Source organism: Equus caballus, chromosome 25 (assembly GCF_041296265.1).
Source record: "Equus caballus isolate H_3958 breed thoroughbred chromosome 25, TB-T2T, whole genome shotgun sequence".
Taxonomy (NCBI): domain Eukaryota; kingdom Metazoa; phylum Chordata; class Mammalia; order Perissodactyla; family Equidae; genus Equus; species Equus caballus.
In genome coordinates this window covers 25,977,922-25,993,437 of record NC_091708.1, presented here as the reverse complement: position 1 = coordinate 25,993,437, position 15,516 = coordinate 25,977,922, and the positions used below count along the sequence as shown (strand labels likewise).

General features: G+C 45.9%; 1 protein-coding gene across 3 annotated transcripts; it reads left to right on the top strand.

Moving 5' to 3' along the window:
- The first annotated feature begins 11,371 nt into the window (after window positions 1-11,371).
- Window positions 11,372-14,111, top strand: LOC138920785 (basic salivary proline-rich protein 4-like). 3 transcript variants are annotated; one of them, XM_070251363.1, is made up of 4 exons: window positions 11,372-11,822; window positions 12,269-12,460; window positions 12,933-12,954; window positions 13,288-14,111. In XM_070251363.1, exons 1-4 carry the CDS (start codon window positions 11,387-11,389, stop codon window positions 13,898-13,900), a joined length of 1,263 nt encoding a protein of 420 aa, XP_070107464.1. In that variant the 5' UTR covers window positions 11,372-11,386; the 3' UTR covers window positions 13,901-14,111. The 3 variants fall into 3 exon arrangements, with proteins under 3 accessions (XP_070107464.1, XP_070107465.1, XP_070107466.1); XM_070251364.1 differs by having other exon boundaries at window positions 12,883-12,954; window positions 13,288-13,846; XM_070251365.1 differs by lacking the exon at window positions 12,933-12,954 and having other exon boundaries at window positions 13,288-13,846.
- The last annotated feature ends 1,405 nt before the right edge of the window (window positions 14,112-15,516 follow it).

Below are 15,516 nucleotides of genomic sequence, written 5' to 3'. Positions count from 1 at the left end.
TCCATCGCTCATCTATCAATGGAAATTTATGTTGCTTCTACCTTTGGGCTATTGTGAATAATATTGCTATGAATTGGTGTAGATGTATCTATTTGAGCCCTGCTTTCAATTCTTTTGAATAGAAGTGGAATTGCTGCATCATATGGTAATTCTATGCTTGAATTTTCGAGGAACCACCAAACTATTTTCCATAGTGGCTGCACTATTTTACATTCCCACCAACAATGCACAAAGGTTCCAATTTCTCCACATCTTCATCAACACTTGTTATTTTCCTTCTTAAAAAATATATATTAGCCATCCTAATGGGTGTAAGGTGGTATCTCATTGTGGTTTTGCCTTGCATTTCCCATTTCACTTTTAAGCCCAGCATATCTATTACTTGCACTTGTCTTCTAGCTTGGTTTGCAAATTTTGAGGTGGAGGGTAGAGAGAGGAGAGAGACTATAAGAAAATACCGAAAGAGTTATCTCCTGAAAAATTGTCACACAACCATAGTATTCTAATAGTAAGTAAAACTAAAAGAAGAGCAAGATAGTCTCAACTACACCACAGAAGAAGACTCTGCAGCCTTAGCAACAGAAGGACTCCAGACGAGGTGGAACTCAGGAGCAGTCGTAATCCTGCCGAGCAAAGGCAGTGGAAATAGCAATGCCAAATGGAAGGGGCTGGAGCCGGAGATGATGAATTTAACCACCAACACCTCCTGACTACACTTGTTCACAAGCCCATCACAAACACCTGTGAAACACCTCCGAGGTTCCCCTGAAACACCTGGTGATGCGTATTGCAGGGTGTAGGGGAGGGCAAAAGAACACACGCTGACCTTTTTCTCACTCTTGTAACGCTAATAAGCATGAGTTTCTATTTCCTTAGGCTAGATTCCTAAAACTAGAATTGCTAGGTCAATATTTTTAAAGGTTTTACTTTCCAGAAAAATTGTAGCAATTTGCTTATTTAATCATTTCTTGATTTCTACTTAAATATAAGGATTGAGTTGATCCTATTCCTCATTTGCAAAGCCTCCGGCATTGGTTTCATTTATTTATTTACTATTCTCTTTTATCAATATTCTCCAATCTCATTCCCCTTTCCCACCATAGGAAATGACTCCAGTGTGTTTAGTGTATATCTTTTTGTTTGTGTTTATTTTAAATGTGTATTACTGTTTTAACTGCATGTATTTTTTTCTTATGTAAATAGTACTGTACGATATATTTTTTTCTTTTTTTGAGGAAGATTAGCCCTGAGCTAACTGCTGCCAATCCTCCCCTATTCGCTGAGGAAGACTGGCTGTGAGCTAACATCCGTGTCCATCTTCTTCTGCTTTATACATAGGATGCCTACCACAGCATGGCTTTTGCCAAGCGGTGCCATGTCTGCACCCAGGATCCGAACCAGCGAACCCCAGGCCGCCGAAGCGGAACATGCACACTTCGCTGCGCCACCCGGCTGGCCCCTCTTTTTTTTCTTCCTTGCAGCAACATGTTTTTAAGATCTAGCCCATTGTTTCTAACTATTGCATAGTACTCCATCCACCACATTTTACCTAAGGACTTCACTTATGGACACAAATTGTCTCCAACTCCCCACAGCCAAAAACAAAGCTGCTGTGAATATCTTTATACGCTTCCCTTATGAGGCCTATGTGAGAATTTCTCTGGGTCATATATCCAGTAGCAGAATTGGATATATAACCAATTTTTTTCTCTTTTATGTTGTGATTTTCACTTTTTGATTATTGATAAGGATAAATATGTATATGTGTATTTCTTTAACCACTATATTCTTCCAAGAATTTTCTGATCACACTCTTACACCCATCCTCCATTGCTTCTTTAAAGACTAATTTAGCCCAGAATTGATCCTAACACATTGAATAAAGGTGAGAGATGAGTCTACACATGAGTCTATAATGATACTCAAAGAGAGAAAGGAAGAGAGAAAGGAGAAAAAAACTCACTTGCCACCAATGGAAATACTGACACTAACTCCTCTGTCAGGAAATTGGTAAGTAAAGAGAAAGAATGAAACATTGAATCTGCCATTTTAGGAAGAAATTATTTCATCTCCCATTGATGAGGGAAAACTCTTCTTTATAGAAGAAAGTCAGCTAATAAGTAGAGAGGAACTGATAGAACTAGAAAATCACCATTTTGCAATCTCCAATGAGATAATTGATTCAGGCAAGGATCATCAGTGAATGTAAAACTACTAAAAAAGTAAGACAGAAAAAGACCAATCTACCATTGTATCTATTTCCTACCCCTCACTTGCCCTATGAACACTTCCAATTTGCCTTCTGCTGCCACCATTTATTAAAACTGCAGTGCTTGAAGGACAATGGTGACTCTTCAATTGCTAAATGCAATGGCCTTTTCTCACCCTGCATGATCTTCTTCTGATATTTGACATTAGGGGCCACCTCCCTTTTCTTGTAAGTCTCTTCTTTCATCCACAAAAGACTGGTTATCTGTTGCTGTACAACAAACCCAACTAACATTAAGTGGCTAAAAATAACAATTTATTATTATTTCTCACGGTTCTGTAGGTAGACTGAGCTCAGTTGGGTGGTTCTCACTCAGAATCTCTTATAAGGTTGCAGTCAGATGGTGGCTGGGGTGGAGGCATCTGAAAGCTCATCTGGGCTAGATATCTAGGATGGCTTCCTCCCTCGCTTTTCTGGTACCTAAACTGAGATGGCTGGCAAAGCTGGGGATTAGCAGGGTGTCCCTCTCTCTCAATGTGGCTAGGTTGGGATTCCTAATCCCTACTGAGCATGGTAGTCTCAGGAGAGACAGACTTCCTCCATGGTACCTAGCTTCCCCAGAGCAATTGTTCCAAGTGTCCCAGGTGGAAGCTGCAAGGCTCCTTTTTGAGACAATAGCCTTTCTCACCCAGTATGCATCATCCACTATTTCCAGCATTGGTTTCTTTAGAGGGTAAAAAGAACCTAAAGAAGCTTCCAAAGCTGAGTGTAAAACCCATCCAAGTTTTTATTGTTTCATTTTTAACTATGTATATATCCATATCTATCCCAAAAGCAATTTTGAAATACTCACTTTTTATCAAGTGAAAGCATTATCTTTCGGAAGCATTTAACTTAGCTTTCATAGAAGGAGGAGCTATCTTTCCTTTTGTACTTGTGTTTCTGCAGTTTACTTACTATTTAATTAAAAACATAACTGCAGTAATAAATACAACTAACATAAACAGGTTTGGGGACAAAGTTCGGTATACAGAGGCTTAATTTGGTACTATATTTTACACGGAATGGAAAGCATTGGTTAACCTGGTTAATCAGTTAAAAGATTTTCTAATATCTATTTTATTGAACATTTTGAACTGGAGGTAACATAAACCAACTTAAGAAACATAGAATTTATTGACTTCTATAACTCCAAATCTGGGGTAGATGTGGCATGGCTCCATTCAAGGGCTCAAATGATGTCATCAGCTCCCAATCTTCCTCCATCTTTCAGCTGTGCTCACCACCATGTTGGCTTCAGATGAGATTCCATGTGGTGGCAAGAGGGTGGTGGCAGCTCCTAGCACAGAAGAGAGAACACGTATCCCTCTCCGCAATCCTAGCAAAGGACTCACTACTCTCCATTGGCTAAGATTGGCTACGTGCCCCCCGTACCGATCTGAGGCCAGGGCAGTGTGATGACCTGATTGATTAGGGCTGAGTCCTTTGCCCCCCTGAAGCCCTAATTAACCCCATGGACTGGGAAGAATTGTCTTGGAGTGTGCCAGCATGGTACTATAGAAGTCCATTCCTGCGGTGATGATTGAAAGAAGGACTATGTGCTTGAGGGCAAGTGTTAACATCTTGCTCCTCCCTGTACTCCCACCCGACATACGCAGCACCCTGCATGTTCCCTGGCACACAGCAGGCATTGCTTATTGTGAACTAAAAATCACAAGCATCTTTCTCTTTATTTACTGTGCATCTTAAGGCAATTCATAGAAGATTCGTCCTTGGTGTGCAAAATGCCAGTCCCCATCTGCCTAAATTTTGTTGTCTTTTGATCTCTCACGCTGTCAAAAGGCCGCAAAGCATAGGTATGAACTCAGAGACCAACAGAGTTGAGCTCCGTATGGAACTCCCTGAGTAAAGTCTTTCCTCTCCATCTCACCTCTTGCATGGTGCTTTATAATGCTGCTTATGATGAGGCGGTGGTTTTAATTTCACCTTCTGGGTTTATACTAGAGCTATTTTTAAGGAGTCTCCTTGGGTCGTCCCCCTACATCCTTGCACTCCCTCCCCTCTTCCCTTGGTCTCTCCCTTTCCCGCAGCCACAGCTGCCTGGCTCTAGGGCACTCAGAAGGCACTGTTGCCTAGGCAACCCAGAAGAGGACTTCAGTCTACTGTCTGCCCAGAGGGGTTGGGCTGTTCCTAAAACAGGAAGAGTTCACGGGGCAGGGGACCTGACTGCCCAGTACAGGGCATGTTTGGAAGTAAACAGACCACTGGCATGCTGCCTGCCAGAAGAGAAGGGAATATCATTGGTGTGATTGTCTGAGTGTTGTACAAGCAAACTGCCAAGGATGCTATGGCCAGCTAGGAGAACAGGAATGGGACAGGAGAAGGAAGGCCTGATGCATCTTGGGCTCAGATCTGCAGCGTTGGAGTTAAATGACTGAGGCTCTGTATTAGTTTCCTGGGACTATGGTAACAAAGTACTATTGGCTGGGTGGCTTAAAATAACAGAAATGTATTGCCTCACCGTTCTGGAGGTGAGAAACCCCAAATGAAGGTATCGGCAGGACCTCACTCCCTCTGAGCCTGTAGGGGAATCCTTCCTTGCCTCCTCCTGGCTGCTGGTGGTATATGGCAATCATTGGCCTTCCTTGGCTTGCAGCTGCATGACTCTGAGCTGCCTCATGGTCACATGGTATTCTCCCTGTTGGTTTCTTTACGTGGCCATCTTCTTATAAGGATGCCAGTCATATTGCATTAGGGGTCCACCCTACTCCAGTATGACTTCATCATAACTAATTACATCTGTAATGACTCTATTTCCAAACAAAGTCATATTCTGAAGTATCTGGTGTTAGAACATCAACATACCTTTTTTAAAAAATATTTTTCTTTTTTTTCAAGGAAGATTCACGCTGAGCTAACTTTGTTGCCAATATTCCTTTTTTTTTTTTTTGCTGAGGAAGATTAGCCCTGAGCTAACATCTGTGCCAATCGTCCTCTATTTTATATGGGGGTCACCACCACATAATTGTTAAGGAGTGGTGTACATATGCACCTGGGATCTGAACCTCCAAACCCAAGCCACCGAAGAAGAGCATGCTGAACTTAACCACTGTGCCACAGAACCGGCCCCTCAACATACCTTTTTTTTTCAGGATACACAATTCAGCCCATAACAGGGTCCCAGACAGGTATGAAAAAATGGAGAAAACAGTTTTAGAAGTTCCCGTAGTATAGGACAAAGGCGTGGAAAGGTTATTTGATCAGGCTAAGAAAGGCCTGGAACACCAGGATGAGGAGTTTGGTTTTTATTTAGCAGAGGAGAGTCATGAAGCTTCTCGAAGCAGTATGACTACCTGTGTGACTCCCTACGAGACTCAGGGTTTTTATCATCAGTTGCTTTTAAGTTTTTAGTATCAGTGGAATGAGCCACACCTTTCTCCAACGCATACACCTCAACTACCAGCTTAACTCACACGCCAACGACATAGTGGAAGCATGGCAAAAGCCTCCAAAATGGATAGCACAGAGTTTGGTGCAGTTTAGAAGTACGACCACCACTTGCCAGCTGTGTCAGCCACAGCTGCCTCATCAGTCCAATGAGGATAATAAGAGTGCCTATCTCACAGAGCAGTTGGAGGGATTAAATGAAGATTTTATACATATATCTTAGAAGAATGCCTGGCAAAGGAAGAACTCAACAAATGTTCACAATTATTATGCAAAGATGAACGGTTCACGTGGCCAAGAAGGGCAGGAAAAGCAATTATAATTAGTGTCGTTTGTAAGACTATGGACCCTGGAACTAATGCCTCCCCTCCTTCTCCCCTCCAGGAACAACAGTGTCTCACATTTGCACAGCACCTATTTTCCAAGTACTCTGCCCTCAATTCTCCTTCTCTCTATGTAATCCTTGTGAGGTAACCTACCTAATCTTCTGAGATAGTCAGGGCTCTCATTACTATCTCCATTTTGCAGATTAGAAACTGAGGCCCAGATTGGTTAAATCAGCTTCTTCCAACATTTTTTCTTCTGAGATATGTATGACAGATGATGCTTTCAGGTGGACACACTCCCATGTGTAACTCCTGCCATGTCTTCATCCCTTTCTCTCCTACTGCAGAGTATTTGATGCTATGAAGCCATTAAGAAGGGCAAGTAGAGCTAGGGGTAATTGAGGTGGAAATAGATCTTTGATATATTGTTATTTAAAAAATCAGATTACAAATTGACTCTTTATAGTAATATCCTATGTGTGTTTACTCACTTAAAGTTGTCAGAAAGGCCACAGAGGAAACTGTTAACAGTGGTTAACACTGGAATTGAGGAGTGAGAGGTGGTAAAGTCGGGGGAGGGAGATTTCACTTTTGCTTTATGCAATTTTTAAATAAGCATGTATTATTTTCATAATGAAAACTTAATTCCATTTTGAAAATAAAACTATGCAGGCAACATTATTGTAGTCATGCCTTGAATCTGCTCTGAGTTTCTTCAAGGAAGTCATTCATGAATATGCATAGACTATCTCTGGAAGGATATTTACGAAGCTGATGACAGTGGTTGCCTCTCAAGAGGGAGACTGCGGAACGGGTGTTTGGAGTCAGGGATGGGAGGAAAATGGACTGTTCACTGTATACGCTTTTATAAGATTTATTTTGTTTTCAACCAAATGCATGTATTATGTATTCAAATGAGTTGAGAAAATTATTAAAAGCTTCAGTGATTTATAATCACCAGTGAGTAATTTGTAACTCACCTCATGACTGATCACAACACACTTGTGCTTTACACAGGATTAGGTGCCCAGCAGAGGGCTGAGATCCAGACCCAGGACTTCTGGCTCCTAGTCTGTGGCTTTTTACACTACATCATTGCTCAGGATGGTTACTTCAAGGCTGCACCCTCCCACTCCCAATACCCCCGGGCTTACACCCAGGCTCAACAAACCATGGCAGTAACATCACAATTGTCATGGCAGAAAGGTCATGACTGTGGAGTCAACTCTCAAACCAGTCTTTACCAACCATGCACCTATACTGTTTCATCTACTTTCCTTTTTCCTCACTGAGACATAACTTACGCGTAGCGAAGTGTACAAATGTTAAATGTTCACCTCAACAAATTTTTATAGTTGTTTATCGTGTAACTACCATCCAGTTCAAAATACAAATGATACCATCTTTCCAGAAGGCTCCTGCATGCCCACTACAGTCCATAGCACCCCCTAAATATTACCACTACTGACTTCTATCGTCATAGATTAATTTTGCCTGTTTTTGAACTTCACATAAGTGGAATCATAAAGTATCTTCTCATTGGTGTCTGGCTCCTTTTGCTCAACACTATTTCATGAGCTTCACCCATGCTGTGTGCAGCTGTCATCTGCTCACACCAGGAGCAGAAGTGCTGAACTGTAGGATATACATATACTTAGCTTTATATAGACTGTCAAGCAGTTGGCCAATGTAGATGTACCATTTATACTCCCACCAGCAACAGAAGAAAGTTCCAGCTGTCCCACATCCTCATTCACGCTTGGGATTGCCAGTCCTTTTAATTTGAGCCATCTTGATGGGAGCCGCCAACTCTGTTTTGATCTCCCCCTTGTTTCTCTGGTTCCCCATCTGCTCAGACCCCTGGCTTAACAGCTCCTCAATGGACCCTTAGGACTTAGGACTCCTGACCAATGCTCCCCGCCCTTCTTTCCTGGAATAGATCCCTCTTCCCAGCCACTGAATGAATCCTAGTGCTCACCACAAACGAATCTGATCTCTGCTACAGGCTGAGACCCAATTCCAGAGCAGACTGGGCCCTAATGCTAATCAGAGACAGGTCTCTGCCCTAGTCATAGACCATACTCACAGCCCACCACAGACGGAGCCCTAATCACAGCTAGAGGATGAACCCTGATCCCAACCACAGTCTGAGCCATGATCCCAGTAGCAGCGTGAGCTCTCATCCTAGATAAGGGCTGAGCCCTGACCCTACTCACAAAGTGACCTGATCCAAACTCACACTGAAAATTACAATGGGCCTAGCACACAGAAACTATTATTACCAAATGTGAAAATGGGAGAATAAAATGCATTGTGGTCTCTCTTCAGTTCACTTCAAATTTTAATTGTAACTGAATTTTGCTAAGTTAGAGAGAGAGACTATAATCAACCCCACGCTGACATGTTGTAAAGAACGGGCTGGAGGCAGGGGAGTGGGGCTCAAAGAAGCCTAAAGCAGAGCTGGCCCTGCAGATGGTGGTGGAAAGATGGGTAACCCTCCTCCTGTCCTCACTTGATGGCAGGCTTATTTTAAGGGCGCTTTAATAGCTTTAAAAATGGATTCAAAGAACACTGGGGGAAGCCTCTGATTTTGAGGCTTCTGCTTACGGGGGCTTTTTTTTTTTTTTAACAATGGTATCTGACTCCCAGGGAGGTCTGTTGCTTCATTACATTCTGATCATATTGCTTTTCACATCCCCCTCCCTCCAGTGGCTGTTGGAGAGGAAAAAAGAACCAGTGCCTTCAAGAATAAATGCTCAGATGTTCTGCTTGAGCTCTGTCTGCTAAACAGCAGCAAGCTGAAAACACAATTTTCACTTTTTCTCATGCCCTTGAGAAAAACCTTGATTTCACCCTTAATACTAGGAGAAGTGCCCCCTGAATGGACCGTGTCCCGTGAAGGATGGCTGAGGGGTCTACAGTGCAGAGTGTGGTGCTTAGTACTGGGATTACTGGCTCCTGGTAGATGCTCAAATATGTATTGAGGCAGCAACAGAAATCTACATAGGAAGACAAATTTATAAAAATTCTAAAATATAAAACAGCCTAAAAGCCAAATGGAAAGTAATTTTTTTTCTTTTTGAGAGTCCGAAAGCCTATCTGCAAAAGCGATTATGAAATGAACACTTGCTTTGCTTTCAGCCTAGCTTACTGCTGGAGACTAGTCTTCAAAACTGCCACTTTCTAGCTCTGGGACAATAAAACACATTTCAATGGAAGATCAGTGAGCACCATCTGCACACACTGACATCAGAGGGGCTGAAGCAGAACGGACACAGACAGGTAACTTTCAACTCAGGAGACATCCCAACAGCACTGCAAAATGTCCTACTACTTCAATGCTTGCTACTCTCTCTTCCAGGGAGGTATTTTGCCTCTTACCACTTCTTCCCTCTGTTTTTTCCTTCAGCAGGGTCAAATGATTATATATATCAAAATTCACAATCTGTCCCTTATTTCTACATGTATTTTACCACAAAAGCAGACAATGCAGGAACAGCTTTCCACATCCTGACCTGAGGGAAGTACTGATAAACCCCAGTGCGATCCCATCATTCTCCTCCTCCACCTGCCCAGCATCACTCCAGGTAACTGTTCTGACCAGTCCCTGGAACAGCAGTAATAGCCATCTAAGCAGAACAGGATAAAAAAATCAAACAAACTGCTTTGGGTAAGGCCTCTAGGCGAGAACTGTTTATTCTCCTTGTGTGAGCAGAACCCCCAAGTCAAGTGTCACCTAGCCCTCAAGGAGTAATGGATGCTGTTTATAACACACACAATGAAACTCTCACTGACGTGCATGCACACACGTACACACACACACACACACGCATACACACACCCCTACCTTTTGAAAGGACTCCACACAGGGACTACTGACTCTGTTGGGTTGTGCTGAATTAGAATGCGTCCTGTGTTCCAATACACTAGAAGTGGAGTAAGATACAAAGGAAATGGGGAGAGGAGAACAGGAAACTTACTGATGGCTGGAGCAGTCTGGAGAACACTGAGCGACCATTGCACCCTGGTCCAAGCCCTCCAAGGGTAGAACATGCCCAATTTCTTTCTGCTTCCAGGAGGCTCTGCTAGAGAGCTTCAAGAAGAACCTTCAATGGTCATGACTTAGTAGTTAAACTATATCACCAAACTCTCAAATTGTCACTCCTGAAACAGATCTTCCACTGACTAAAAAAAAATGACTATAGTTCACATAGAAGCATCCATCATGTGGAAGATAATTCACTTTGTGCTAACTTGTCAATGGCATGAGGACAAATGTTACTGGTGCCTGAGTATATCCCCTACTGCCAGCCATACTCAGCCTTCCTTGAAGTCCCCAAGAGCTTTGAAGACCAAATACTATTTCTTCCAACCTTAGGACAGGAGGTCCATTTCCTGCCAGTTATTGGCACTAAGGTCACTTTGGAGAAGAAAATGAAAAGGCAATATCTGCTGGTGTCTTGGAACCCTGGCTTCTTTCTGAGGAAGAGATACAGGATGGAGTGAATCCATGTGTGATCTTGACAAAACCCCCTGCTAGTGGATGTATGGATGACGCTCAGGCAGGTGATTGAGATTCTGAGGGCAGTGAGCCTTAGAGAATCAATGTACTGAAGCAACTGGAATGTTCACGGGCCATTGGGAAAGAGCCTGGGCTGTGGATGAAAATCATCCAGGCTGGGAATCACTCAAGCTGAGACAGCTCGTCTTGCCATGACGTTTCCCCTGAAGTGAGATGACAAAGAACCTTTTTAGATGGAACTATGAACATGTGGCTTTTACGTCCCATGAGAGACAACAGCCTGGGACTCACAAATCTAGTTCTGCCCTCTCTCTTATGATTTTTTTCTGGAGTCCTTTAGAGAATCCTTCCTTTGGTGACCCTTGTCAGTGAGGAAGGCAGAAGCTTTTGGAAAGACATAAATGATGACAGTAGAGCCTGGCAGGATTTTCATGAGCCTACAGCAATCCTTGTCGGATGGGGGGATTGGAGAAAATAGAATGAGGGAGTTTCAAAGAACAAATTCGAAATTTTCTATGTTGTAGAGAGCAGAGGTCCATGCACGATGGCCCTTGGGCTGAAAATGCAGCTGTCTGTTGTGTAAGAAATATTAATTGGGAGCATCACCACCCTCATTAGATCCATTGAGTCTATGGTGGCATTCCTACCACAATGGCAGAACTGAGTAGTGGCTGCAGAGGGTGTATGTCCAACAAACACTTGAAGATTTTTGGGTCCTTTGCTCCAACACTTTGTTGACCCCAGCCATAGAATGCAACATGCTGGTGTACATGCAGACATGCTAAACTGTGGAAACAAAAAGAAAATAAGCGCCAGGAAACAAACAAGAAAGATTGCACCTATTTTAAGTGAACGCGCAGCAGAGAATCGGAATGCTTAGAAATGAGCGGTGAAAGAGTCCTAGGGGACCAAGGAACCAAGAAAGACAAGGGAATTCCCCGAAACGTGCCTAATCTAATCAGGTCTCCTCCTCCACCTAGGGTGTGGTTCCCAGACACACTCTTGGTCCCACCCAGCAGGGAGCCTGGGGATCTTATAAAAGCCGTGGCCTCTGCCCATCTGCTCATTGCCCAGTCCACTCCTCAGCTCTCCAGATGTGTGGCTCAGGAGGGAGACATGGATGAAATGGAAGCGGCTATGCACGGCAGGAGGCTGGCCAGGAGCACCCAGGGAGACAAGGCCCCTCCCACAGGGAAGACCAAGGGACTGACTCCAAGGGAAATGTGTTTTGAAGAGAAGGAGTATGATTGCCATCCCTATGAAAGGCGGAGAAAGAAGGGAATCCTAGAGACTGCAGAGGCCTCTCACAGCAGAGAAGGTAGGCTTCCACCTTTTTTGCAGAGATGGTTTCGTGCTAGGATTGGGAGGGTTGGGGAGACACAAGAGATGGGACTGGGATGGGCAAATCAGCAGGTCCCAGAATCTCTGGCCTTCCCACAGCTGAAAGTAGTGAGGGAAACCCAAAGGGAAGACCAGCTTCCTTGTGGTCAGGGCTCTGCCAGCTGAGCCATTCTCCAGGTCTGGACACCAGGCAGGGTTTCCAGGAGCATGCATACCAGGCGGCTCAGGCAACCAGAGAGTGACAGGGAAGGTAGGGCCCTGGGGAGCTGCCCACGAGGCTATGGGCGGCTGGAAGGAACCAGAATCTGGCAGTGGGGCTAGGATGGACCCGGGTTGGACTTGGAGCCTCCTCTAATCCACCCTTCCCTAGATTCCAGAGCAAAGTCAGGGGCCACTCACTACTCTCCTCCTCTCCAACCACAGGGATCACCAGGCCGAGCCTGGCGGCCAAGGGCTCCAGGCGCAAGCGCAGGAGAAGCCCTGAGGGCTCCCCTGGCAGTAGCTACCAAGAAAACGGACACAGAGAAGCGAAGGTGAGGAGACGACCATCCCCAGTTAAGGGGAGACCAAAGGACAAGCACGACCCCAGCAGAGCAGGATGTCCGTGCAGAGCAGGTAGGTTTCTGGGCTGGGCCTTGGCACAGGTGGGGATGATGCCGACCCTGGTGTCGGTTTCCCCGCATTGAGTCCAGCATGTGTGGGGTTGAAACCGAGGCGCTTGTTCCCTGCTTGCTCTCTGGCTTCCTGGCTCCGGGGTCCACTGTGCTCCATGGAGGCGGACGCCGTCGGGGACGGGCACCTGGGCCATCTCCTCCCCACGGGGAGATGCGGGCTGGTGGGAGGGCTGCTGACCGGCGGGGTCGCGGGCTCCCTCCTCTCTGCAAGTGTCTCGGGCCGGGGACAAGCTGGTGGGGGGGCTCCGACCAGCGGGCCGTGGGCTCCCCCTCCCCTACCTAAAGCCCCAAATAGAGGCCCTTCCTTTTGGCTTTTCGGGGAGTTTGGGATTTCAGCGTTAGCTGCCCTCTCTCCTTGCTCAGCGCTGTGCGAAAATAAAGTTCCTACTTTCTTCCACCACCCCCGGTGTCAGAGATTGGCTTGCTGCGCAACGGGTGAGCGAACTCACTTCAGGTTCAGTAACAGGGAGGTGGGTGCGGGACCTCGGTGGCAAACCGAGCACCCACGGGGAGGGGACAGACACGGGCCCTGGGGAGATGCTCCTTGAGCCCTTTCAAAAGGGCTGAGAGGAAGGCATGCAGGACTTGGCGCAGGTTCGGGTCAGATTCTGGAAGGGAACCAGAGGCTGGCATGCCTGGGAGAGCGGGATGGGGGCCAGGGGGCTGGAGTCGGGAGCAGGACCGGGAAGCGGCTCTGGGGACCTTGGCAAGGAGTCCCAGGGGCCGCGCGCACTCACCGCAACACCTCCCTTTCTCTCTCCCGCTTAGGTTCTGCCCACACCGCCCCGCAACTCAAGAACAGGAGGACCCTGCCCGGGTCTCCAGAGAGGACCGCCGCCCGCGGACGCCGCCAGGACAGGCGGGAGGCCGGGCCCGCCTCCCCAAAGTGCCGCCGCCACCTGTCGCCAGAAGCCCGCGCGCCCCTGTCGGGGCCCCTGTCCCGGCTCTTCAACCACGTGGGCGCGCTGGACGTGGCCCTGGGCGAGCTGCGGGCTCCCGGGGGCGCCTTCCTGCCGCTGCCCGCCCGCGGCCCGCAGCCGGCCGCCTCGCAGCGCGCCTGGCTCTCCTGGCAGCTGGCGCAGGCGGGGGCGACCCTGCACGGGGCGGGCGCGGCGCTCGACGCCCTGCTCGCCGCCGCTCAGCCCCGGCCCGCCTGCCCGCAGCCCTCCCTGCCGGCGGCTCCGCGGCCGTAGGGGCCGCGCCCCGAGCCCTAGCCCGCGTCCTCGCCCTTCCCCGGGCCGCTCCCGTCTGCCCCGGAGCCCGTCCAGACTCTGCCCTCCCGACTCCCCGAGCAAGGGTCCGTGGCGGCATCTTGCACACCCAGGCGACGAGCTCCCTCCCACAGCGCGACACCATCCACCTGTCTGGGAAACAGTGTTAGGCACCGACCAGACCTCCCTCCCTTCCTACCGGATCCCCGCTCAGGGAAAGGGCTCCTCCTTTCCAGAAGACAGCGAAGATGAGCGCTCAGAGGAAAACCTTTCTTCTCTTCTGGTGCCTCAGATTATCGAGAGTGACGCGATTTGTGCCTTTTCATCCCTTGATGTTTTCCTATTTAAGTTCAAAAGTAAAATGCTTGATATATGTATGTATATATATATGTGTGTGTATATATATATATATATATTTCCGCCGTGGCTTCTACTGTAAAGCACAATTGTCTTTGGTTTTTACTAGAGATTGGGTTTCTTCAAGGTGAAAGCATAGAGATATAGCTTGAGCAAATCTTCAACTGAATGAGCAATCTGGATTACATAAAGGATTTTGCAGGGGTTTTTGGTGTTGAAGTTAAAGTCACATGCTTCCTTAGTTATGGATCACTATGTTCTACATGTCCTGCAATAATTTTTTTAAGATTTCAAACCTTGGCCACTGAGAATATATAAATGTCCTCGCGAGTGTTCTTTGGTGTCCTGAATCTTTCATTCATCCTTTATTTTCATATTTCAGTCATTCCTACTTTTATTCTATGCCTCTTCATTGTTTCAACTTTAAAGAGATTTTACCTATATACCTAGAATGCACAGTGGTGTAAGTGCACGCATCAATAAAATGTTCACAAATATATACAAACCCAGGTAACCACACTCCAATCAAGGCTGAGGATGTTTCTATCGTGGTACTTTGCAATCTTTACACCACTACCCAATATCAAAACCCAGAACTTTTGTCTCTTCCTGTAAGTAATTCCTTTTGACATTTGTATTGAGCTTTGTATCTCATTATTTGATTTATTGTCCTAGTCATAACGTTTTCTACTTGCACTGCACACCACTCCTTCTTGAATCTTACTCCATCACTTACCCTTAATAACATAGAATGATATACATGGATGACATGGAAAAGGTTTCAGTGACAAGAGCCCTGGCAGTGAGAACTTTGAGAGTGGATGCCTTTTGCACAGCAAATGTGAAGGTATTTTCTCTGAGGGAATCTTATCCCTTGAAGAGAAAGGAGAAGAGTGAGGACCCTATAAAGGACGGAGGAAAAGAGTTCCATGAAGTCCCAGGAGGGCTCTCAGGAGGAGATAAGGAAGGTTTCAGATTCTTCTTTGTGAAGATTAGCGTTGGGAGGTGGCACTGGCATTTGCACAAGCATTTCCTTCTGTCTGAAATGCTATTTAAATTAACTCTTGTTCAGCTTTCAGAAATCAATTCAAATGTTCTTTCTTCAGGAAAAGTTTCATAATTTCTAAGAGTAGATTACAAGCTCTCATGGCACCATGTATCTTTTCCTCAAAGCACTTACCATAGCTATAATTTTACATTTTTTGTGTGCTCTTATTTGCACAATACTGGCCTCCTCCCCTGGATCCTAAGCTTCCTAAAGGTGGGGGCCATGTTTAAGTTTTTTCCCCATTATTGTATCCACAATGCAGGACATAGTTCCTGGCACATAGTAGATATGCAATTAAATATTTGTTGATTGAGTAATGAATTATTGAATGAATGAAGGAGAAAACATTGATATATGGGATCACACACTTTTTCCTTTTCT